Source organism: Carcharodon carcharias, chromosome 1 (genome assembly GCF_017639515.1).
Source record: "Carcharodon carcharias isolate sCarCar2 chromosome 1, sCarCar2.pri, whole genome shotgun sequence".
Lineage (NCBI taxonomy): Eukaryota > Metazoa > Chordata > Chondrichthyes > Lamniformes > Lamnidae > Carcharodon > Carcharodon carcharias.
Window position 1 is genome coordinate 266832607 of NC_054467.1, and position 27202 is coordinate 266859808.

The 27202-nt window shown below is 43.0% G+C and overlaps 1 protein-coding gene across 1 annotated transcript in view; it reads left to right on the forward strand.

The window, feature by feature from the left end:
* Window positions 1-27202, forward strand: part of LOC121276090 (disintegrin and metalloproteinase domain-containing protein 12-like) — a 215287-nt gene that overhangs the window by 180610 nt on the left and 7475 nt on the right. Inside the window, exons 11-12 of the mRNA XM_041184030.1 lie at window positions 5824-5880; window positions 16020-16089. Of these exons, the coding sequence (XP_041039964.1) occupies window positions 5824-5880; window positions 16020-16077 (115 nt within the window). The 3' untranslated portion in view covers window positions 16078-16089. The remainder of the gene's footprint in view (window positions 1-5823; window positions 5881-16019; window positions 16090-27202) is intronic.

Consider the following 27202-nt stretch of genomic DNA (forward strand, 5'->3'; position numbering starts at 1 on the left):
GTTTTATCCCCAAACTGTTCATTACTTCCTTAAACAGCTGTGACATGAAATTTGAACCCTGATCTGATTGTATTTCTTTAGGTAAAGCATATCTTGTAAAAGATTTAATTAACTCCTTCACAATCTTCTTAGCTGTAATATTTCTTAAAGGTATTGCTTCAGGAAACCTAGTAGACACATCCATTATTGTTAATAAATACTGATTTCCACTTTTAGTCTTAGGGAGGGGTCCTACACGATCAGTCATGACCCTGGTAAAAGCTTCTTCAAATGCTGATATTGGGATTAAAGGTGCCAGTTTAATCATTGCTTGTGGTTTCCCTGTTATTTGACATATATAACAGGTTCTACAGAATTTGACGACATTCCTATGCAATCCTGGCCAAAAAAAACCTCTGTATCTTTTCCTGTGTTTTCCTAATTCCTAAATGTCCCCCCATTGGAATTTCATGAGCAATCCTCAGAATCTCATTTCCATAACCTAATGGGATAACAATCTGATGCACCTCCCTCCAGCTTTCATTTGCTGAGACATAATCCGATCGCCATTTTCTCATTATATTCCCTCGAAGATAACATACTGGAATACATTTTGCTTCTGTTTCTGAATAAGATTTCTGATATAACTCTTTTAATTGCAAATCATTTTTCTGTAACTCCACTAACCTCTTTGAGTTAAACACTTCAACTGATCTGTCCTGCATTCCTTCCTCCTGAACAATATAATCAAATACAGGGCCAGATAATTGGATTTCGACACCTTCTTCTTGTCTTTGAACTGCCTGATTATCTTGTTTATTTTGCTCTTCCCGATGAGCTTTTGATCTTGTTATAGCACAATCAGGAAACAATCTAGGATGTTCCTTCTGTAGCATTTCTGTTGAAAACACTACTACAGGCTGCTCAACTACCAGCGGCATCACCCACATTTGCGATACAGCAATATCATTATCCAGAATAAATTGAACCCCTGTGATGGGCATTTTTTCCATCATGCCAACTATAACTTCACCATTCTTCCATCTGCTCTTTAAATCTACATTCCACAACAAAATAGATTTAGCTTCTCCATGAACCCCACATTATTATCTTCTCCTGCAACACTCCCTCTGAACAATGTTTCACTATCCCATAACATTAAGGATTGACAAGCCCCTGTGTCTCTTAAGATCTTAACATCTTTACCTACACCACCCTGTACACATGGAAAGACTTTCCCTTCACACACAAAACCTTTAAACATTTCTGTAACCTGCTCCTCAGAATTCTCTTGGGTAAATTGTGAACAATACCAAGCAACATACCATTTTTCACAACACATTAATTGGATACACACATACTAAATCTCTGAGCTGGCAACGCTTGCCCCTGTCTTTCTAGGCAGGTTGGTCAGTTGTTCATTTGTGATCCACAGGGATACCTTCCCCTCATGTATCTGTCTTAGCTTTTCTTGTGGCTGCCCGAGTGCTCATGACCAGTAGGTACTGCAGACATCGTTTCGGGGCTACTTTCTGTGAGACGTTGTGTCTTTCATTCATTCATTCATTAGTAGTCCGTGCGTGACTCTCCAATACATTTGCCAATGCCTGAATTGCCCAGTCAGATCTTGGTCTAGACTGAGTTATCCGTCTTGGACTCCCTGTTCCTTCTCTAGTATTTTTTACCTGGCAGACCTTGTGATCCACTGAGGCTCTTGTATTAAATATTGTGGCAGAGCTGTTCAATGGGCTAAACTTCCTCCGTCCTTTCCTGGGAGGGGGAGCCCTGTACCCCTGCCTTATATTGGGCTGCTTGCTTTAATATTCGCTTTAACATTGCCATGTACAATGCCCAGGCTTTAGCCAAACACCACAGGGGCAAATCTATATCTGATATATACTTAGGTACTAGCTCATGATGTACATTATCCTTTGTTTTCTCTCACTAATGCTAATCGGGTCGCTGGACCTGGTTCCAGTTCGGGGCAGGGTAGCAGAGTTCATTCATCAGGTCCTGTAGTGGTTTAACTTCTGTTCCTTCCTGCATCACCTGGTGTATGTGGATACCGTCGTGGCCAGTAGTCCGATGCATATTGTGATCTATGTGCTGGGCCCATGTTTGAACCTGTAATGATATAATTAGTTTCTGGGACCCGCCTTGATCTCCCTGTGGAGTAAACAAATCAGCCACTAAATGATTTACTTGTGACCAATGTTTCTAATGTCCTTTCCCCTTCATGTCAATGCAGGCGCAGGTATCACTAGTCCTTATTAGCTCGTATGGACCTACCCACTTTGGTGCAAATCCCGGCTTCTCAGGCTGTACTTTTACCATTACCCTCTCTCCTACATTGGGCACACTCACCCTCTCTATGCCTGCTTCAATTTCCATATCTCATATGATCTGCTGATCTTTGACCTCCTGCCTTAACCTGTACAACTGCTTGCACAGTTCCTTCACAAATCGCTTGACCCTTTGCCTCACGGGTCTGACTTCCTCATTCCCAGTTACATCTCCTGGCAATCTCGTAGCCCTTCCTGTCATTAACTCATATGGGGTTAATCTGGTTGTCCTATTGGGTGTTGCCCTATATCCCATGAGGATGCTGGGTAACAAGTCAGCCCATCCTTTCCCTGTCTCTTGGATGGCTTTGACAAAGCTCTCTTCAGTGTCCTATTCATTTGCCCAACTAGTCCTGAGCTTTGCGGGTGATACATTATGGGGAATTTCTGTTTTATTCCCAGTAACCTGCATACTTCCTTTACTATCCTCCCCGTAAAATGCATCCCTTGGTGGGAATCTATCTGTAATGTTATGCCCCACCTGGGAATTACCTCCTCTGCCATTATTCGAGCGATGCTCATAGCTAAGCAGCCCCAAATCAGGTAGGCTTCTATCCACCTGGTAAACTGATTGATAATGAAAAAAACCTTCTTCCCTCGTCTTCCCTCAAATAGGTGGAAGGGATCCTGTAAAATCTAACTGCACTTTCTCCCATGGTCCCTATGGTCGGGGTGGCTTCCCTTCCCATACCTTGCCCACCAACACCTGCTCATTCTTCCCATCATGGCTTACCACCTATGGTGTGAGTTCTCAGGTGATGTTTCCTTAAGGCCATACTGGATGCAGTTTGGTGCTACCACTCCTCCCCCTTTCCGCCAGATACCATCGGTGCCCCTAACTGCTCCATGCTTCTCCCACTGTGCTTTCACCTCCTCCCCAGTGCAACTCCACCATGGTTACTTCCTCTGGCCTGACTCCTATCACAGCTGTTTGATATTCTGGGCCGTTTATGGCTACCTCCTTGGTGGCCTTGTCTGCCTGCTGGGTACCTTGCTGAATGGGGTCTCTGCCTTTCTGGTGTGCCTTAACTTTCACCACTGAAGCCTCTATCAGGTCTCTAACCATCGCTTCATGTTATATCTGTCTTCCCCCTGAGGTGACATACCCTCTATGACTCCATGTGATCATGTAGTCACGTACTGTTCCAAATGCATACCTACTTTCCGTGTACATGTTGTAACTTTGATATGAAAGATGAGAACTTAAAAATTTCTCAAACTTCATCCACAGTGGTGCCAATGTGCTTTAGTTTTAGAGTCACGCTGAAAGTCTCTCTTCAAGCAACTTGAATCTTTAAATCTAGTTAATTTCCCTCTACCCTGTAGCTTGCAGGATTTCAGATTAATTGTCAAGTGTCTTCAAACTTCTCAGTTTCTCCTTTTTATTGAGCTTAGATCATGTGTGTTTCCAATTAGCAACATCCAAAATTAAAAATGAATTCCCTCTGTTCTCTTCAGAACTGTGGCTGGAGCCAAAATCCTCCAATCCTTAAACTTTGCAGGAAAAGTATTTCACCCAAGCCTAACCCAGAAGGAAAAAATGTTTGGACCAGTACTCTTATTTCTCATTTCACTGGCGCTCCATTTTAAGAGATACAAGATCAGTTCAGACCAGTCCTGTTATTTCTCATTTCACTGGCACTCCATTTTAAGGGATACAAGATCAGTTCAGACCAGTATTCTTATTTCCCAGTTTTTACTGTTTTCTCAGAATTAATTATAATTACTCTAAACATTTCAAAATAAAATACGCTTCCAATTTAATCCAGATCATAAAGTCACACATTCAAACACACAATCATCATGCACACAAAAATTAAATCCACCCCCCACACACAGAAACAGACAGAAAAGAGTAGTATATGCTTTTAAAGGAAGGAAATAAATTATGTCAGCGGTCTTGTGATTCTTTCTTCAACTGAGTTTCCAACAACTGTAATTAAAAAAACTAAAGAAAAGTGAATTCTCACAAGGAAACTTTCAACTTTCTTACTCCAAAATGCAAAGCTGTAAACTTTCACACAAAAGAAAAGCAATCACAGGATCTCATAGCTTGTAAATTTCAAGCAGTCCTGACTTAATGTCTTTCAGAGCCGCAGGCAGGCTCTGGTCTTGTGTGCTGTTTTACGTTTCTTTCATGGTTGTTTAATGTGTATTAAGGTTGAGACTTTAAACTGGTTTAAACTCTAATTTGGTTTCCTCTCCCCGCTGGAGCTCGCGATCTGGGGATACTTTTTGCACCTTGAGTTTATCTCGTTATAGGAGTTCATATTTCTAGGGGCACATGGAAATATGAAAGTGTGAACGTGATTATTGAGTGTGCCTATGTCAATTTAATGTAGGGTACAGTTGTGGATTTGTGGGAACTCAATGACCTGTTAAGTATGAGAATTATAAGCATGGTCTAGAGGGATGTGGAATGGGTGTTGGAATTTTGTGTTATCACAGCTCTCCCACATAAAAAAGAGATTTTTAAAGGAGGCAGGTTAGTTAAAAATTTTAGTTAAAACTAAGAAAAAAAACAGAAGTCGCCATTCTCTTTCATTTCATTACAGCTGAACCTATCTTCCTCTCCCCAGCCATTTAAGCTGACTTCTAATGCCCGTATTACCCATATCTGTATTACCCATTCTGCACTGATTCAAAATCTCAAACTCATTCTCACCCAAACACTCCTGCCTCCTTTAAAAATCTCTTTTTCATGTGGGAGAGCTGTGATAACACAAAATTCCAACACCCATTCCACACCCCTCTAGACCATGCTCATAATTCTCATACTTAACAGGTCACTGAGTTCCCACAAATCCACAACTATACCCTACATTAAATTGACATAGGCACACTCAATAATCACGTTCACACTTTCATATTTCCATGTGCCCCTAGAAATATGAACTCCTATAACAAGATAAACTCAATGTGCCAAAAAGATCCCCAGATCGCGAGCTCCAGCGGGGAGAGGAAACCAAATTAGAGTTTAAACCAGTTTAAAGTCTCAACATTAAAACACATTAAACAACCACGAGGAAAACTTAAAACAGCACACAAGACCAGACCACAGAGGGTTAATAACCCTTTCATTCACTGACACAGAAACAACACTCCCCACTACTCCACCTCTCTCTTTAAACTTACCACTCAGCCCTGGTGTTCACCCACCCACTTGCTCTATCCTCACTCTTCCTGAATAAACTAAAAGATGATGGCTAAATATATTGGAGAGCAGTGGAAAAGTGAAGGTGGAGGGAAAATAATGACCCAGAATTTGTGGTAGTGATGACTATGAAACTGGCAGCAATCATTGTCATTACCCCTCTAACATTGACAGCAACTTCTGGAGTCTTCACATGCGTAGTTGTCGTGGTAAATAGGAACAGGATGAACCTATTTTGCTGCTCAGTCCAGTGTGGAAGTGTTTCCTAATTGCTTGTGAGAGGAATTGGGGGGAGCTAGTAATGGGCTGGTATTCACTGCTGATGGTTTTCACTGTTCCCTTTCTCAGGACTGAAGAGAACAGATTTCAGTTTTTGCGCAGCGAGGAGGTGGTACAAGTACAGAGGTACAGTTGGAAAAATCTTCAGCTTTTCCTAATCTCCTAAATCATTAACCATTTTATGATAGAGACTGTTATTGCCCTGTTCTAAAACAAATAAAAATTACATTAAGATACTCCCAGCATGAGGGAATGCACTCACTGCAATGAAATCTCAGCATATTTAGTCTCTTGATTGCGTTTCCTGGAGATGGAGAACACATCATGCTGTCAGAGGCTTTGGCTGGAATCTTCTGCCCCCACAGGAGGTGAGGAAAGAGGCAGGATGGCCTGAAAATTAGGTGGGACTGAGAGCCGACACTTTCCTGCTTCCACCATAGGTAAGTTCTGGGTGAAAAGGCTCTTGGTCGACCTTCCCACCTGGCCTCTACTTGAGTCATCTTACTTGGCCAATTAACGGCCACTTAAGGGCTTCTTCCCATCTCAGCTGCAATTTCCCTAGCTCCAGGCTAGCCTGCTGACATGTGACCTGCACAACCGTGTGGTGTGTCCCTCAGTCTGTGCATGATCGAGGGCCTGCACATGGCAAGGAGAAGTGACTACTAACAGGCACACCCCTGCCCTTGCTGCCAATCCCCATGGTCCCCCCTTGACCTGCACCCCCATGCCATGCAATCTCCCCAACGTTACATAGCCTTGTCCTGTGTTGCTCCACGATCTCTGTCAGGATTAACAGCAGAAGAGCTAAAGGACCCCCAGATGTATGGACTACATTGCAAAATCAGTTCAGAATCAGGTTAAACTTCTGTATTCCACTAGAGCTCATGTCATTTTGATGACAGCCGACAGAATCCATAGCCCACTTCATCAGCAGATGCAGAGAAAAGGTTGCGCACTGTGATTTTTCAGATGCAGAGCTAGCGGACAGAATTGTTGAGTTGGCTGTCGCTTCCCATTGAAACATCCCAGCAAGATCTGCTAGACAAGCCCAAAACACATAGCACTGAAGACCTATTCCAGGACAGACAGAAATAGGAAGCAATCCTCACAGGTCAATGAAGCTTACAGATCCTCATTACAACCCCAATTGTTGACGCACTCATTCAAACACCCAAACCGAGCTAGACATGTCTGGCCTTCTGCCTGCACCAAGGAAATGTCCAGCTTTCCAGCAATGCCACCAGGCATGGGGCAGAGAGGGTCATTGGCAGCGGCAGTAACTAGAGCAAAGGCTGATGCAGCTACAACGAACCATGCGCTGATCCAAACAGACTGTAAACAACAGAAACCTTGAAGCTGCAGGGATAACTGTCTGGTATCCTTTCAGAAACATATACATGAGATAATTGACAAAGGAGAAATGATGTGCACAATGAGATAAAGAGCAGTGAATATGTTCAATCTCATGGAAAACATCGATGCCATCGCACCGCCCAAAGTGTTTGCCAAGATTCAAATCATCTGCCCAAAGTAATTTTGTAACTGCTCATTACTGGTCACGATTCACATAGGGGAAAGCGCCAACATACTACCCCTGTGAATTCTAAAAGACATGTATCCACAGATGTGGAAAGCCATGGTGAAACCTACTGCTATGAAACTCTCAGCTGTTGGTGTTGATGGAGACTCATAGATTCACCAGTTCTATGTACTTAAATCATGGAAACTAAACATGAACACGTATTTTAACTAGTTATACTTCTTTGGAAGGGGGCTAAGTATCTATAAAATAAAGAGGAATGTTGTAATTTGTCTTTAAGGGATATCAGAATGACATCACTAGAAGGGAAACGTATCATGTGATCCAATCTTACTTCCACTTTTGCTTTGAGTAGTGCACACACACACAGCTCTGATGCCGTCAAGCTTTATACCTTTGCATAAGTGTTCTCATATGCCCAGTCTTAATAAAGTTTCAGTTTCAGAGCATATAAGTACAGGCCTCTCAGTGTGACTTAGCACTGGAGTGCGACTTTGAAGAAGAGTGATGGGAGTTCGGTGAGTGAGGGTACCTTAATATCTTCCTAAAAATCCAATTTTGTTTGTATTTAACATTTAACATCTAACTGAAATTTACTGTTTAAATTCTAAATTTCATCCAGGCTTGTACAAGCTCTCCACTGCAGAGTCGCTGATGTTAGTTAATTTTGGAAACTAGTTTCATCTGGCTTTTGGGTACCTGGGGCTGAGATAAGCCTTTGGTTTTAAAGCATACAAGTACGTGTCTCTCAGTGCAACTTAGCACTGGATTGCAACTTTGAGCAAGAGTGATGGGAGTTGGGTGAGTGAGGGAGTTAGGTGCTCTTTGGCTTTTTCTAACCTTTTCACACTGTAGGAAATGGTTCTTACTCTACTACAGGGGAAATGGCTAGCTGTTTGGAGTATCTGGTGAGTACCTGGTAAGTGGTTAAGGTTTATTCTATTACCGAGGTTAAAGTCGTATACAAATTGGTGGTAAGGTTAATAAAATACATAACAAATGAAAAAGAATTAATTGAATAAAAATTAAGTAGGACAGGGTGATGTGTCATGGCTGCAGCATGTAGGAGCTGCTGGATGCCATTGTGACCTAGGCTAAACACAGTAAGTGTTGACGGCTGGAGGAGCTTCAGCTCAGAGTCATTGAGCTGGAGGCTGACCTGCAGACACTATGATACATCAGGGGGGGGGAAAGTTACCTGGGCACTTTATACCAGGATGCGGTCACACATCTTGGGATAGGGTCCTCTGATTTCATCAGTGATCAGAGACAGAAGAGCGTGACTGCAAGTGAGGTAGGTAAGGGAACCTGGAGGACAGGATTGCAGCCTGACAGGGTTTGAGGTTCTTTCAGTTGGTTTGGATGAGAGTGGGGGCTGCAAGGTGGATAAGCTGGCTGGCCATGGTACCATAGTGCAGGGAGAACAGAAACGAATGTGGTGGTCGTAAGGGTTAGTATAGTGAAGGAGATTGACATTCTTCTCTGCAGCAAAGAGCAAGAGTCCAGGCAGCTATGTTGCCTGACTGGTGCCAGTGTTTGGGATATCTGCTCAGGGCTGGAGAGGAACTTGCAGTGGGAGAGGGAGAATCCTGTCGTCATGATCCATGTTGGTACCAATGACATAGGCAGGACAAGAGTCTCTGCACAGTCAGTGTGAGGAGCTAGGCACCAAGTCAAGAAGCAGCGCATCAAAAGTAATAATTTCTGGATTATTACCTGAACCACGTGCAGATTGGCATCTGACAAAACAGATTAAAGAAATGAATTTGAGGCTCCAAGACTCAAGGGAGAAATGGGTTCCAGTTCATGGCGCACTGGTGCCAGTACTGGGGAAAGTGGGATCTGTACCATTGGGATGGTCTACACTTGAACCATGCTAGGACCGGTGTTCTAGCGAATCACATAACTGGGAAAGTTGAGAGGGCTTTAACTTGAATAGTAAGAGGCAAGTGATCAAACTTGGGAAGATGTGGTAAATCAAAGAGTAGAGAAAGGAAAGAGAGAAAGGTATAAATATGGGAAATGATAAACAGACTGTGAGAGGAAGCGATTAAGAGTACAATTCTAAGAGTAACTTAGCAGATAATGCTAGAAGCTACACAAATAATGAAAGGACAAAGTTAAAGACTTTGTATCTGAATGCATTCAAAAGAAAACAGATGAACTGATAGTGCAAATAGAAATAAATAAGTCCAACCTGATAGCCATTACAGAGACATGGCTACAGATTGGGACCTGAATATTGAAGGGTACATGACATTTAGGAAAGACAGGAAGCTAGGAAAAGGTGGAGGGCTGGCTCTGTTAATTAATGATGGTGTTAGCACATTAGAAAGGGATTACCTAAGTTCAGGAAGCCAGGATGTAGAAGCAGTTTGGGTTGAGATGTGAAATGATAAAGGCAAGAGGTCACTTGTTGGAGCAGTGCACAGGCCCTCTAACAGTAACAATCTGGTAGGATGGAGTATAACTGGAGCTTGTCGGAAAGGTACAGTGATAATCATAGGGGAGTTTTAATCTACATGTAGATTGGAAAAATCAGATGGGCAGAGGTAGCGTAGATTAGGAGTTTTTGGGATCATTACTTGAAAAGCGCTTCCTGGAGCCAACCAGAGAGCAGGATATAGGAGAACTGGTATTGTACAACGAGATAGGATTAATTTATTACCTCATAGTCAAGGCACACCTAGGTAGCAGTGATCATTATATGACTGAATTTTACATTCAGCTTGAGGGAGAGGAGTGGGTCCAAGACCAGTATTTTAAACTTAAATAAGGGCAGTTATGTGGCCATGAAAGCAGAACTCGTTAAAGTGAAATGAGGTTACAGGGTATGTCAATAGAAATGTAATGGCAGACATTTAAAGGGATATTTCAGAATACACAGAATAGATACATTCCAATGAGAAAAGAAAATTCCAAGGAGAGCTCACCATCCGTGGTTCACAAAAAAAGTTAAAGACAGCATCAAACTTAAAGAAAAAGTATATAGAAACATAGAAACTAGGAGCAGGAGTAGGCCCTTCGAGCCTGCTCCACCATTCATCATGATCATGGCTGATCATCCAACTCAATAGCCTGCTCCTGCTTTCTCCCCATATCCTTTGATCCCTTTCACCCCAAGAGCTATATCTAACTCCTTCCTGAAAACATACAAAGTTTTGGTCTCAACTACTTTCAGTGGTAACAAATTCCACAGGCTCACCACTCTCTGGGTGAAGAAATTTCTCCTCATCTCAGTCCTAAATGGTCTACCCCATATCCTCAGACTGTGAACATCGGGAACATCCTTCCTGTATCTACCCTGTCTAGTCCTGTTAGAATTTTATAGGTTCCTATGAGATCCCCCCTCATTCTTCTGAACTCCAGCGAATATAATACTAACCGATTCAATCTCTCCTCAAATATCAGTCCTGCCATCTCAGGAATCAGTCGGGTAAACCTTCGCTGCACTCCCTCTATAGCAAGTACATCCTTCCTCAGATAAGGAAACCAAAACTGCACACAATATTCCAGGTGTGGTCTCACCAAGGCCCTGTACAATTGCAGCAAGACATCCCTGTTCCTGTACTCGAATCCTCTGGCTATGAATGTCAACATACCATTTGCCTTCTTTACCGCCTGCTGCACCTACATGCTTACCTTCAGCAACTGGTGTACAATGACACCCAGGTCTCGTTGCACATTCCCCTCTCTCAATTTATAGCCATTCCGATAATAATCTGCCTTCCTGTTTTTGCTACCAAAGTGGATAACCTCACATTTATCCACATTATATTGTATCTGCCATGCATTTGCCCACTCACTCAGTTTGCCCAAATCACACTGAAGCATCTCTGCATCCTCCTCACAGCTCACCCTCCCACCCAGCTTTGTGCCATCTGCAAATTTGGAGATATTATATTCAATTCCCTCATTTATATCATTAATATATATTGTGAATAAATGGGGCCCCAGCACCGATCCCTGCGGAACCCCACTAGTCACTGCCTGCCATTCGGAAAAAGACCCATTTATTCCTACTCTTTGTTTCCAGTCTGCCAACCAGTTTTCTATCCATCTCAATACACTACCCCCAATCCCATGAACTTTAATTTTACACGCTAATCTCTTATGTGGGACTTTGTCGAAAGCCTTCTGAAAGTGCAAACAAACCAAATCCACTGGCTCCCCCTCATCAACTCTACGAGTTACATCCTCAAAAAATTCTAGTAGATTTGTCAAGCATGATTTCCCTTTCGTAAATCCATGCTGACTCTGTCCAATTCTGCTACTGTTTTCCACGTGCTCAGCTATTAAATCTTTCATAATGAACTCTAGAATTTTCCCCACTACCGACGTCAGGCTGACTGGTCTATAATTCCCTGTTTTCTCTCTACCTCCCTTTTTAAATAGTGGGGTTACATTAGCTACCCTCCAATCTGTAGGAACTGTTCCAGAGTCTATAGAATCTCGGAAGATGACCACCAATGTATCCACTATTTATAGGGCCACTTCCTTAAGTACTCTGGGATGTAGATTATCAGGCCCCGGGGATTTATCGGCCTTCAATACCGTCAATTTCCCCAACACCATTTCCCTAATAATACTGATATCTTTCAGTTCCTCCCTCTCACGAAACCCTGTGTTCCCCAACATTTCTGGTATGTTATTAGTGTCCTCCTTTGTGAAGACAGAACCAAAGTATGTATTTAGTTGGTCAGCCATTTCTTTGTTCCCTGTTATAAATTCCCCTGTTTCTGATTGTAAGGGACCTACATTTGTCTTCACCAATCTTTTTCTCTTCGCATACCTATAGAAACCTTTCTAATCAGTTTTCATGTTCCCCACAAGCTTACTCTTGTACTCTATTTTCCCCTTCTCAATCCCTTGGTCCTCTGTTGCTGAATTCTAAACTGCTCCCAATCCTCAGGCCTGTTGTTTTTATCTGGCCAATTTGTATGCCTCTTCCTTGTATCTAATACTATCTCTAATTTCACTTATAAGCCATGGTTTGGCCACCTTTCCTATTTTACTTTTGCACCAGACAGGAATAAACAATTGTTGCAGTTCACCCATGCGCTCTTTGAATATTTGCCATCGCCTATCCACTGTCAATCCTTTAATTAACGTTTCCCAATCCATCAAAGCCAACTCATGTCTCATACCATCGTAGTTTCCTTTATTATGAATCAGGACCCTAGTGTCAGAAGCAACTACATCACTCTCCATCTTGATGAAGAATTCTATCATATTATGGTCACTCACCCCCAATGGGCCTCGCACAACTAGATTGCCAATTATTCCTTTCTCATTACACAATACCCAGTCTAGGATGGCCTGTTCTCTAGTTGGTTCCTCAATGTATTGGTCCAGAAACCATCCCATATACACTCCAGGAATTCCTCTTCTACAGTATTGTTACTAATTTGATTTGCCCAATCTATGTGCAGATTAAAGTCAAAGTCACCCATAATTACAGATGTTCCTTTATTGCATGCATCTCTAATTCCCTGTTTAATGCCATTCCCAACATCACCACTACAGTTTGGGGGTCTATATACAACCCCCACTAACGTTTTTTGCCTCTTAGTGTTTCTCAGTTCTACCCATACAGATTCCACATCGTCGGAGCTAATATCTTTCCTCACTATTGCGTTAATTTCCTCTTTAACCAGCAATGCAACTCCACCGCCTTTTCCTATTTCTCTGTCCTTCCTAAATACTGAATACCCCTGGATGTTCAGTTCCCATCCCTGGTCACCCTGCAGCCATGTAATTGCGCAAGGATGGGGGCAGGTCAGAAAGTTGCACAGAATACAAAAAACAACAAAGAATGATGAAAAGATTAATAAGGAGGGAAAAAACATAGAGTAAAAGAGAATGCGAGCTAGAAATATAAAGACAGATACTAAGAGTTTCTATAGATATTTTTAAAAGGAAAGTGTTAACAGTGTGATCCTGGGGAATTGATAATGGAAATAGAAGGAAATGGCAGATGAATTGAACAGGTATGTGGCATTGATCTTCGCTGTAGAGAATACAATACCAATCCAGCAAGAGCTGTAAATCAGGAGGGAGGGAGGAACTCAGGAAAATTACAATCACCAGGGAAGTGGTACTGAGCAAATTGTTGGCACTGTGGGCTGACAAATCCCCCAGTTCTGATAGAGTTCATCCCAGGATCTTAAACAAAGTGGCTAGTGAGACAGCTGATGCGTTAGTTTTAATTTTCCAAAATTCCCTAGATTCAGGGAAGGTTCTATTAGATTGGAAAATAGTGAATGTAACTCCTCTATTCAAAAAGGAGGGGAGACAGGAAGCAGGAAAATACAGGCCAGTTAGTTCAATGTCTTGTCATCAGCGAAATTGTTCGAAGCTATTATTAAAATGTTATGGCAGGGCACTTAGAAAAATTCAAGGTAACCTGACCAAGTCAACATGGTTTTGTGAGAGGGAAATCGTTTTTGGCCAATTCACTGGAGTTCTTGAAGCTGTGGATAAAGGGGAACCGATGGATGGACTGTTTTTGGATATTCAGAAGGCATTTGATAAGGGACCACAATAAAGATTGTTTCAGAAGATAAAAGCTCATAGTGTACGAGGTACCCAAGTGGCATGGGTATAAGATTGGCCAGCTAACAGGAAACAGAGAGTAGGCATAAATGGGTCATTTTCTGGTTGGCAGGATGGTCGACCACAGGGTTCAATGCTGAGGCCTCAACTTTTTAAAATTTATATACATGATTAAGAGACCAAAGGAATCATTGTTAAATTTGCTGATGACACAAATATAGGTGGGAAAGTAAGTTGTGAAGGGTACAAAGCGACGTGGATAGGTTAAGTGAGTGGGCAAAAATCTGGCAAATGGAGTAGAATGTGAGAAAGTGGGAAATTGTCCATTTTGGCTGGAAGAATAAAAAAGCATATTATCTAAATGGTGAGAGATTGCAGAACTCTGAGATTCAGAGGGATCTGGGTGTCCTAGTGCATGAATCACAAAAGGTACAAATGCAGGTGCAGCAGGTAATTAAGACAGCTAATGGAACATTAATGTTCATTGTGAGGGGAATTGAATACAAATGTAGAAAGGCTATGCTTCAGTTATACAGGACATTGGTGAGAGCACACCTGGAGTAGTGTGTACAGTACTGGTGTCATTATTTAAGGAAAGATGTAAATGCATTGGAAGCTGTTCAGAGAAGGTTTACCAGATTAATACCTGGAATGGCAAAGGCTGTCTTATGACGAAAGGTTGGACAGGTTAGGCTTGTACCCACTAGAGTTTAGAAGAGTAAGAGGCAACTTGATCAAAAATTTTAAGAGCCTGAGGAGTCTTGACAGGGTGGATGTGAAGAGGATGTTTCTGCTTGTAGGAGAATCTAGAACTAGGGGTCACTGTTTAAAAATAAGCGTCACCGATATAAGACAGAGATGAGGAGAAATTTTTTTCTCTCAAAGGGTCGGGAGTTTTTGGAACTCTCTTCCTCAAAAGGCGGTGGAAGCAGAGTCTTTGAATATTTTTAAAGCAGAGATAGATTGTCGATAAGCAAGGGAGTGAAAGGTTATCAATAGGCAGGAATATGGAGTTGAGATTACAGTCAGATCAGCCATGGTCTTATTGAATGGTGGAGTGGGCTCGAGGGGCCAAGTGGCCTACTCATGCTCCTAATCCATATGTTTGTATAAGAGAATTCCAGGATTTTGACCCAGAGATTGTGAAGGAATGCAATATACACTTGGATGGGCAGAATCCAGTTGTGCTGCACATGTGAACCAATGACACGGGTGTGATGACGACTTGCAGGAATTTGAGGAGATAGATTGACTTTAAAAAGCAAACTTCAAATCTCTGGATTACTATCTGATCCTTTGTAGGGTAATGAAGATTTGTGAATTGAATGTGTGGGTGAATGAGTGGTGTGTGATTTGGGTGTTTTGATTCATAAAGCCCTAGCACCAATACTGGGGAAAGTGATAGCTTCTCCCATCAATCTGGAAAATGTTTGGCTGTTTTGATGCTGTGACAATCCTGGAGAGTAAGGATCAACAGGGGAGAACTGTTAGCATCTGCTTAGGAATCACAATTGGTTTTAATGCCATCATTACAGTCTGTCTTGCCATCTGGGTTGAGCTTTACTTTGGAGTCAGATTGGAGGGTTACAGTGAGTTATTGGAGTTTAGAGCCTGCTTTACATCTCTACCTCTGGCCTACCTTGCAGCTAAAATTTGGGCCATGCCTAGATATCGAGGAGTAATTTTCTGACATTGTGTTTTTTGTGAGCTTTCTTGCTAAAAACACACATTGGGAATTCAGGTGCAGGTTGGGTATAATATTCCTGCTGTTGATTAAAAATCAAAATTCCAGGTTCCAACATGAATTTCTGATAGATAAGGTTTCTCGCCGGATGCGCAAAGTTATAAAATAGTCCGTTTGGTATTCACAAAATATTCTTTCAGTGCATTTTCAGCAGAGATGTCAGGGAAGGATTTGAACAGCTTAAACGTCTTGTGGAAGTACCAATGAAAGAAAACTAACACTGCTGTCACTCGCCTCCTAAAGAAACTCCCTCCCTAACAGCATTATGCTCACCAGTACCTTCCCAAGGGCAATTAGGAATGGGCAAAAAATGTTGCCAGCAGCAGCCACATTCAAGAGCAGATAAGGAAAATCACAATGTAGCAAGAGAGGAAAATAGAACCTTCTGGAATACAGCCAACTCATAGTGATTTCTTTTCCATTTAGCCCAGACAAAGATGCCTCCATTACACTGCAATATCCACTCCCGAATACCAAAGTCTGACAGTCTGACCCGGTAAGTAACTGAACTATTTCTAATACACATTCACTGTTCCAAAGATAAAAGAGTTGGTTGAAGCCAACTGGTCAGCGATGAAATGTTGGCAATAGGGCCAAATATCCTGTATATCCTGTAGAGGTTTTGTGGATGAAACCTCATCCTGCCAGCTGCCCTGTCTCATGTCACATGGCATTGGACATTTAAGTACCAAAACTCTGACACCCACCACCCAGGACAAGGGCAGCAGGTACATGAGAACATCATCACCTCGAACTTCTCCTCAAAGTCACACATCATCTCGACTTGGAGATATATCAACATTCCTTCAATCACGGAGACTCTACACCTCAGTGAGCCTTGGGACTCTATAGCTAACAGCCATGCTGGGTGCCTTCACCACACATCATTCTCAAGGGCAACTAGACATAGACAATAAATGTTGGTCTTGCTAACAACTCCCAAGCTCCAAGAATGAATTAGAAATAATATCTCAGGTGGCTGAGTTGTGATGTGTGCCTCAGGCTGAAGGGGAAAAAGTTGCTTTGGCCTCTTGCTGTTGCATGAGTAATGCTGTAATCACATGGCAATTGGTTTTATAATGCAGTCATTCACTCTGTGGTCATAACAATTCCTTCCTTATTTGGGTTGTCATATTGAATAAGGGGAGACGGTGGTGTCGTGGTAATGTCACTGGATGAGCAATCCAGTCCCCAGGCTAATGCTCTGGAGACACAGCAGTTGGTGGAATAAAAACTAGTCTGTTTCACTAATGTCCTTTAGGGAAGCAAACCTGTCATCCTTAACTGGTCTGGCCTACATGAGACTCCTGACCCACAGCAATGTGGTTGACTCTTGCCTGCCCTCTAAAACAGCCGAGCAGTTGTATCAAACCACTAAAAAGTCATAAATGAATAAAACTGGATGGACCACCCAGCTTCAATTTGAGAGGAAAAAGCTGGAATCAGATGTAACAGTATTACAGTTGAATAAAGGCAACTACAGGGGCATGAGGGAGGAGCTGGCCAGAATTGACTGGGAGATGAGCCTAGCAGGAAAGACAGTGGAACAGCAATGGCAGGAGTTTCTGGGAGTAATTTGGGAGACACAGCAAAAATTCATCCCTAGGAAGAAGAGTCATACTAAAGGGAGGACGAGGCAACCATGGCTGACAATGGAAGTCAGGGACAGCATAAAAGCTAAAGAGAAAGCATACAATGCGGTGAAGAGCAGTGGGAAACCAGGGGATTGGGAAGCCTACAAAGACCAACAGGGGACAACTAAAAAACAAATAAGGAGGGAGAAGATTAAATATAAGGGTAAACTAGCCAGTAACATAAAAGAAAATTGCTACAGATTTTTTAGATATATAAGGGGTAAGAGAGAGGCAAAAGTGAACATTGGGCCACTGGAAAATGACGCTGGAGAAGTAATAATGGGGAACAAAGAAATGATGGAGGAGCTGAATAGGTACTTTGTGTCAGTCTTCACAGTGGAAGACACAAGTAACATCCCCAAAATTGAAGAGAGTCGGGGGGCAGAGGTAATTATGGTGGCCATTACCAAGGAGAAGGTGCTAGGAAAACTGAAAGGTCTGAAGGTGGATAAATCAGCTGGACCAGATGGATTACACCCCAGAGTTCTGAAGGAGATAGCTGAAGAGATAGTGGAGGCGTTAGTGGTGATCTTTCAGGAATCACTGGAGTCAGGGAGGGTCCCAGAGGACTGGAAAATTGCTAATGTAACCCCCCTGTTTAAGAAGGGAGTGAGGCAAAAGACAGGAAATTACAGGCCGATTAACCTGACCTCGGTCGTTGGTAAGATTTTAGAGTCCATTATTAAGGATGAGATTTCAGAATACTTGGAAGTGCATGGTAAAATCAGGCAAAGTCAGTATGGTTTCATCAAGGGGAGGTTATGCCTGACAAATTTGTTAGAATTCTTTGAGGAGGCAATGAGTAGCTTAGACAAAGGAGAGCCAATGGATGTTATCTACTTGGACTTCCAGAAGGCCTTTTGACAAGGTGCCGCACAGGAGGCTGCTCAGTAAGATAAGAGCCCATGGAGTTAGAGGCAAGGTACTAGCATGGATAGAAGATTGGCTGTCTGGCAGGAGGCAGAGAGTGGGGATAAGGGGGTCCTTCTCAGGATGGCGGCTGGTGACTAGTGGAGTTCCTCAGGGGTCAGTGTTGGGACCACAACTTTTCACTTTATACATTAATGATCTAGATGAAGAAACTGAGGGCATCCTGGCTAAGTTTGCAGATGATACAAAGATAGGTGGAGGGACAGGTAGTATTGAGGAGGCGGGGAGGCTACAGAAGGATTTGGACATGTTAGGAGAATGGACAAAGAAGTGGCAGATGAATTACAACGTGGGGAAGTGTGAGGTCATGCACTTTGGTAGGAAGAATAGAGGCATAGACTATTTTCTAAATGGGGAGAGAATTCAGAAATCTGGAATGCAAAGGGACTTGGGAGTCCTAGTCCAGGATTCTCTTAAGGTTAACTTGCAGGTTGAGTAGGTAGTTAGGAAGGCAAATGCAATGTTGGCATTTATTTCGAGAGGACTAGAATATAAAAGCAGGGATGTGCTGCTGAGGCTTTATAAGGCTCTGGTCAGACCACATTTAGAATATTGTGAGCAATTTTGGGCCCTGTATCTCAGGAAGGATGTGCTGACCCTGGAGAGGGCCCAGAGGAAGTTCACAAGAACGATCCCAGGAATGAAAGGCTTAACATATGAGGAACGTTTGAGGACTCTGGGTCTATACTCAATGGAGTTTAGAAGGATGAGGGGAGATCTGATTGAAACTTACAGAATACTGAAAGGCCTGGATAGAGTGGACGTGGGGAAGATGTTTCTATTAGTAGGAGAGACTAGGACCCGAGGGCACAGCCTCAGAGTAAAGGGAAGACCTTTTAGAACAGAGATGAGGAGAAACTTCTTTAGCCAGAGACAGAGAACCTATGGAATTCATTGCCACAGAAGGCTGTTGGGCCAGGTCATTGAGTGTATTTAAGACTGAGATAGATAGGTTCTTGATTGGTAAGAGGATCAAAGGTTACGGGGAGAAGGCGGGAGAATGGGATGAGAAACTTACCAACCATGATTGAATGGCGGAGCAGACTCAATGGGCCAAATAACCTAACTTCTGCTCCTATGATTTATGGTCTTATGGTCTTATGAACCTACAAAATAACATTAGCAAACCCAGCCCTGTCGACCTTCCAAAGTCCTCCTTACTAACACTTGAGGGCTTGTGCCAAAATTGGGAGAGCTGTCTCACAGACTGGTCAAGCAACAGCCTGACATCCTCACAGAATCGTACCTTACAGACTATGACCTGGACACAACCATCACCAACACAATGCCAGATTACAGAGCTCTGAGATATCAACATCCTGGGGGTTACCATTGACCAGAAACTGAGCTGGACCAACCATATAAATACTGTGGCTACAAGAGCAAGTCAGAGGCTAGGAATCCTGCAATGAGTAACTCACCTCCTGACTCCCCAAAGTCTGTCCACAAGGCACAAGTCAGGAGTGTGATGGAATATTCTCCACTTGCCTGGATGAATGCAGCTCCAACAACACTCAAGAAGTTTGATACCATCCAGGACAAAGCAGTCACTTGATCGGCACCCCTTCCACAAACATTCACTCCCTCCACTAACAACGCACAGTAGCAGCAGGGTGTACCATTTACAAGTTGCACTGCAGGAATTCACCAAGGCTCCTTCGATAGCTGCTGACCTGTGTCTGATGTCCTAAATGCTTTAATAGCAGTAAATTGTAATTTTCAAGGACTAAGAAGATTCTGGAAGAATTTGTGTTTTGCGCACACAAGCACACACACACGCGCACAGAAACACATACCAAAAAAGATAAAATATATTTAAGGAATTCGACCTAAAGATTAAAAGACAATGGTTCAAGGGAAAGGGATAGATAGTGAAGTCCTTGAAGTGGCATCTGGGTTGTATGGCAAGATTCTCAGCACTGGTCTGTGAAACAATCGAGGATACTTGCATTACTTTCTAGGTGGACTCAAGGGAAACTTGTGGAAAACAGATATTTGATTTCAGAATGGAGAACGATTTCGGAGCAAGTTCCATATCCCCTCTGCTTTGGACTGGAGCTGGTGTGTTCTTTACCTAAGCAATTGATCTTTATTGTTTCCTCCAAAGCAAAAACCAACCTACCAGCCTTTAAAACACAGGTTTCTAGGCGTGTTTTTTTTCAAAGCCATAAACCACCATGTGACCCTTTTGTAAACAATCCATCGGGGTCAAGAGGTTTCCAGATTCTTTAAAACTGGTTCATTGCCTTTTCCCGTTCAATGCTGTCTTTTCCTGGAACAGCGGCAACCAAAATCCTTTTTTATAAATTTGTTTACAGGATGTGGGTTTCACTGGCTGGGCCAGCATTTATTTCCCATCCCTAGTTGCCCTTGAGAAGGTGGTGGTGAGCTGCCTTCTTGAGCCGCTGTAGTCCATGTGGTGTAGGTACACCCACTGTGCTGTTAGGAAGGGAGTTCCAGGATTTTGACCCAGCGACATTGAAGGAACGATGATATATTTCCAAGTCAGGATGGTGAGTGACTTGGAGAGGCACTTCCAGGTAGTGGTGTTCCCATCTGTCTGCTGCCCTTGTCCTTTTAGGCGGTAGTGGTTGTGGATTTGGAAGATGATGTCTAAGGACCTTTCCCTCTCCATGTTTGATCTGATGCCATGAGACTTCATGGGATCCGGAGTCGATGTTGAGGACTCCCAGGGCAACTCCCTCCCATCTGTATACCACTGTGCCACCACCTCTGTTGGGTCTATCCTGCCAGTGAGACATACCAGGATGGTGATGGTGGTGTCTGGGACGTTATCTGTAAGATATGATTCCGTGAGAATGACTATGTCAGGCTGTTGCTTGACTAGTCTGTGAGACAGCTCTCCCAATTTTGGCAGTAGCCCCAAGATGTTAGCAAGGAGGACTTTGCAGAATCAACAGGGCTGAGTTTGCCATTGCCTTTTCCGGTGCCTTGGTCGATGCAGGGTGGTCCATCCGGTTTCATTCCTTTTTTGTGACTTTGTAGCAGTTTGATACAACTGATTGACTTTCTAGGCCATTTCAGAGGGCATTTAAGTGTTAACCCCATTACTGTGGGTCTGGAGTCACATGTAGGCCAGACCAGGTAAGGACAGTAGATTTCCTTCCCTAAAGGACATTGGTGAACCAGATGGTCATCATTAGATTTTTATTGAATTCAAATTCCAACATCTGCCATGGCAGGATTTGAACCCAGGTTCCCGGACCCAGAGTATTAAGCTGGGATTTTTGGATTATTAGTCCAGCGACAATCCCGCTATGTCATTGCCTCCCCTTCAGTAAGGGGCAGTGTCTTCTAAAAACACAACCAACAACAATTATTCATCCCTGTCTTGCACAAAAATAAAACAACCATAAAAAAGAAAGACCATAAAAAATTACAAAAGAAGTTAGGGATAGTATTATATCCAAAGAGGAGACGTATAAAATTGCCAGAAAAAGCAGCAACCTGAGGATTGGGAGCAGTTTAGAATTCAGCAAAAGTGGACAAAAGGATTGACAAGAAGGGGAAAATGGAGTATGAGAGTAAACTTGCAGGGAACATAAAAACTAACTGTAAAAGCTTCCATAAATATATGAAGAGAAAAAGATTAGTAAAGACAAAGGTAGGTCCCTTACAGTCAGAAAAAGGGAAAATTATAAAGGGGAGCCAAGAAATGGCAGAAGAATTGAACACATATTTTGGTTCTGTCTTCATAAAAGAGGACACAAATAATTTCCCAGAAATGTTAGGAAACCAAGGGTCTCGTGAGAGGGAGGAATTGAAGAAAATCAGTATTGGTAAAAAAAATGGTGCTAGGGAAATTAATGGGATTAAAGGCTGAAAAATCCCCAGGGCCTGACAACTACATCCCAGAGCACTAAAGGAAGTGGCCTTGGAAATATTGGATGCATTGGTGGTCATCTTCCAAAATTCTGTAGACTCTGGAAAAGTTCCTCAGCCGGGAGTGTGCTCTTTCGTGCATGTGCACTTAAGAGTGGACTGATCCCCCTGCGACTAAGTGCTGCCTCAGGGAGATTGGCTCCAAATTTAAAATTGTTAAACAAATGATAGCAAGATTTCCCTGACGTTCCCTCATGTGACACTGTCACATGAGTTGGGACACGTCCTTAATTTTTACTGAAATCTTTATTAAATATTTAAAAACCCTCATTTCAGTTGGACGGCCAGGCCCATTAATGATGTTGATTACTTTTTAAAAGGACTCAATAGGCCGTTGACAGTTTGGCGAGCACACAGCTGATTCGGCTGCGCCCCCACTGACCTGAAAATGGAAATGACACGGGGTGTATCTCGGGAGTTCCGCCTGAGACCACCCCGCGTCAGTTTACGCATCGGCGAGCGGGCCCTGCCGCCCCCCCCCCCCCCCCCCCCCCCCCACCCCCGACTGGAAGATCCTGCCCGATATTTCGAACTCACGCCTCATAGCTTCGTATTTTATTTTCTTAAGATTTAGGACTCTAGTTTCAGATCGGATTATTCCACTTTCCATCCTTATGAAGAATCCTACCATGTTATGGTCACTGTTCCCAAAAGATTATGAATTTACCCCTTCTCACTGCACAATACCAAATCTATAATCGCCTGTTCCCTAGTCTGTTCCTCATCATACTGGTCTAAAAAACTGTCTCGTACACACTTTAGGAGTGTGTCTATCTTCTGTCACAGTATTATTGCTAAATTGGTTTTCCCAGTCTATATGTAGATTAAAGTCACCCATGATCACTCTAGCACCCTTGTTACATGCATCTCTAATTTCCTGTCTAATGCCAACACCTACCTTACCACTACTGTTGGGAGGACGATAGACAACTCCCACCCATGTTTTCTGCCCCTTGTTGCTTCTTAGCTCCACCCAGGCTGATTCTCAGGTTTTCTGAGCCAATATCCTGTCACCCTATCGCACTGATTTCAACCTTAACTAACAGCGCCACTTCCTTTTCCTTTTTGTCTATCCGTCCTAAGTATCGAGTAGCCTTGGATATTCAATTCACAGCCTTGGTCAGCTTGCAGCCATGTCTCCGAAATCGCAATCATGTCCTACCAATTTACATCTATTTGCATGATCAATTTGTCTACCTTATTTTGAATGATCCATGCACTCAGACACAGTAGCTTTAAACTTGTCTTTTTAAGATTTTTACACATCTTTTTTGTACTGTGGCCCTATTTGCTGAAACCATAGAAATGTTACAGCACAGAAAGAAGCCATTCAGCCCATCTTGTCCATGCCAGTCCAAGGACACCGAGGTGTCCTTTCTAATCCCACCTTCCTGCACCTGGCCCATTGCCCTGCAGCTTACAGCACTTTAGATGCAGATCCAGGTACTTTTAAAAAGAGTTTAAAGTTTCTGCCTCTACCACCAACTTGGGCAGTAAATTCCAGACACCCACTACCCTCTGTGTAAAAAAGTTCTTCCTCATGTCCCCCCTACACCTTCTGCCACTTATCTTGAATCTATGTGCCCTGGTTCTAGAATTCTCCACCAAGGGAAACAATTTTATCCTGTCCACTGTATCTATTCCCTCATAACTTTGTACACCTCAATCAAGTCACCTCTCAGCCTTCTTTATTCTAAGGAAAATAACCCCAACCTATCAAATCTCTCCTCATAGCTACACTTTTCTAACCCTGGCAACATTCTTGTAAACCTCCTCTGCACTCTCTCCAGAGCTATTATGTCCTTCCTGTAATGTGGTGACCAGAACTGCACACAGTACTCCAGTTGTGGCCTCACCAGTGTTTTATACAATTCCAATATCATATCCTTACTTTTATATTCTATACCTCTACCAATGAAGGAGAGCATTCCATATGCCTTCTTTACAACCTTGTCTACTTGAACTGCTGCCTTTAGGGACCTGTGTACTTGTATGCCAAAATCTCTCACTTCATCTACCCTTCTTAGTACATTCCCATTTATTGTGTAATCCCTGTAACTGTTTGACCTCCCTAAATGTATGACCTCACAATTCTCTATGTTAAAATCCATCTGCCACTTTACCGCCCACTCCACCAACCCATCTATATTGTTTTGGAGATTATGGGTATCCTCTACACTATCCACTACTCAGCCAATCTCTGTGTCATCTGCAAGTTTCCCAATTGTACCCCCCACGTTCACATCCAAATCGTTAATATATAACTCAAGCAGCAAGGGTCCCAACACCGAGCCCTGTGGAACACCACTTGAGACAACTTTCCATTCACAAGGGCATCCATCGACCATTACCCTTTGTTTCCTATTACAAAGCCAACCTTTTATCCAGTTTGCCACATTATCCTGAATCCCATGGGCTTTTACTTTCCTGATCAATCTGCCATGCGGGACCTTGTCAAATGCCTTGCTAAAATCCATGTACACAACATCCACTGCACTACCTTCATCAACCCTTCTTGTCACCTCCTCAAAGAATTCAATCAAATTTGTGAGGCAAGAACTTCCTTTAACAAATCCATGCTGACCATCCCTGACTAGTCCATGCCTTTCCACATGACAGTTAATCCTATCTCTCAGGATTGATTCTACTAATTTGCTGACCACCGATATAAGACTAACTGGCCTATAATTGTTTGGCATTTCCTTTGATCCTTTTTAAACAATGGAACTACGTTTGCATTTCTCCAGTCCTCCGGTACCTCCCCTGTATCTAGTGAAGATTGGAAAATCATCCTCAGAGCATCTGCTATCTCCTCCCTGACTTCCTTCAGCAGCCTCGGAAACAATCCATCTGGCCCTGGTGACTTATCAACTTTCAAGGATTTCAACCCTTCGAGTACTTCCTCTCTCTTTATGACTATCCCGTCCAATATCTCGCAGTGTTCCTCCTGGACTACTATATCTACATCCTCCCTTTCCTTTGTAAACACGGAAACAAAATATTCATTCAAAACCCTTCCCACAGCCTCTGCATCTACACACAAGTTTCCATCTTCATCTCTGATAGGTCCCATTTTTTCCTTAACTAACTGTTTAGCATTAATGTATTGGTAAAACATCTTTGGGTTATCTTTAACTTTACTTGTTAATCTTTTTTCATTCCCTTTCTTTGATTTCCTTATTTTCTTTTTTACTTCGTCCCTGCACTTCCTATATTCGTCTAGGCTATCTGCAGTGCTTAGATCTTTGTACCTACCGTACACTTTCTTTTTCTGTTTGATCTTCCCCTGTATTCCTGTAGACAACCAGGGAGGTCTAGATTTGGCAGTACCACTCTTATTTTTGTAGGCGACATGTCTATTTTGTACAATTAGGATCTCGCTTTTTAGTGCTTCCCACTGGTTTTCCATTGTTTTATCCTCCAGCAGTGCTGTCCAGTCCACCTCAGCCAAGTCCCTTCTCATTTCTGTAAAATGTGCCTTCCCCCAGTTCAAGACTTTTACTCCTGCCTTATCTCTGCCCTTTTCCATGGTAATGCTAAATCTAACTGAATTGTGATCACTGTCCCCGATATGGTCGCCAACTGTCACTTCACCCACTTGCCCTTCTTCGTTCCCCAAGACTAGGTCTAGAATTGCATCTCCTCTTGTTGGGTTTGTCACTAATTGGTTGGAAATATTTTCCTGGACACACTGCATGAATTCTTCTCCCTCAGTGCCCTTTATATTGTTTGAATCCCAGGTGATATTAGGATAGCTGAAGTCTCCTACTATTATTGCCCTCTTGTTCTGACAAGGAGAAATTTGCCTACATATTTGTTCTTCTCTCTCCCTTTCACTATTTGGGGGTCTGTAGTATACTCCCAGTAGTGTGACTGCCCCTTTTTTATTTCTAAGCTCAATCCATAAAGCCTCGTTTGTTGACCCATTTAGTATATCATCCCTTCTCACAACTGGAATTGATTCTTTAACCATTAGTGCTACACCCCCTCCTTTTTTATCTCCTACTTTATCATGTCTGAAGACTCTATAACCAGGGATATTAAGCTGCCAGTTTTGTCCCTCCTTTAGCCAGGTCTCCATTATAGCAATGACATCCTGCTGCCATGTGTCTACCTGTGCCCTTAACTCATCTACCTTGTTTGTAATACTCTTTGCATTGAAGTATAAACAGTTTAACCCCGTCAATTTCCCTTGCTGGACACTTGTTAAACTGCTTCTCCATTTTTGCTTTTTACTTTTCTGTCTTTCATTCCTATCTTTGTTTCCCTCTTTCGTGTCTCCTTGCTCAGGTTCCCTTACCCCTGCCAATCTAGTTTAAACCCTCCCCCACAGTACTAGCGAATACTCCTGCAAGGATATTAGTCACAGATCCTGCTGGGGTGCAACCCTTCCAGCTTGTATAGATCCCATCTTCCTCAAAATCAGTCCCAATGCATCAGGAATCTAAACCCCTCCCTCCTTCACCATCTCTCCAGCCACACATTCATCTGGTCTATTCTCCTATTGCTGATCTTGCTAGCATGTGACACTGGGAGTCATCCTAAAATCACTGCCTTTGAGGTCCTGCTTTTTAATTTATTTTCTAGTTCCCTATATTCTGCTTTCAGGACCTCATCCCTCTTTTTACTTATGTCATTGGTACTGATATGGACCAAGACCTCTGACTGTTCACCATCTCCAACCCCTTCAGAATGTCCTAGCCGCTCAGTGACCCAAGCACCAGGGAGCCAACATACTATCCTGGTGTAACATCTGCAGCCACAGAAATGTCTATCTGTTCCTCTTACAATAGAATCCCCAATCACTATTGCCCTCCCTCTTTCCCCCCACCCTTGCAGCTGAGCCACTTGTGGTGCCATGGACTTGGCTCTTGCTACATCCCCCTGAGAAACCATCTCCCCCAGCAGTATCCAAAATGGAAAATCTGTTGGAGAGGGAGATGGAGCCAGGGAACTCCTGCGCTACCTGCCTAGTGCTTTTACTCTGCCTGGCGGTCACCGATTCCCTTTCTGCCTGTGCACTCTTTACCTGCAGTGTGGCCACCTCACAATAACTGTGATCCACGAAATGTCCCTGACTTCCCACAACGCACAGGAGGAGCATTCTCCTTGGATGAGCTGCCCTGCCATGACTTACTGCCA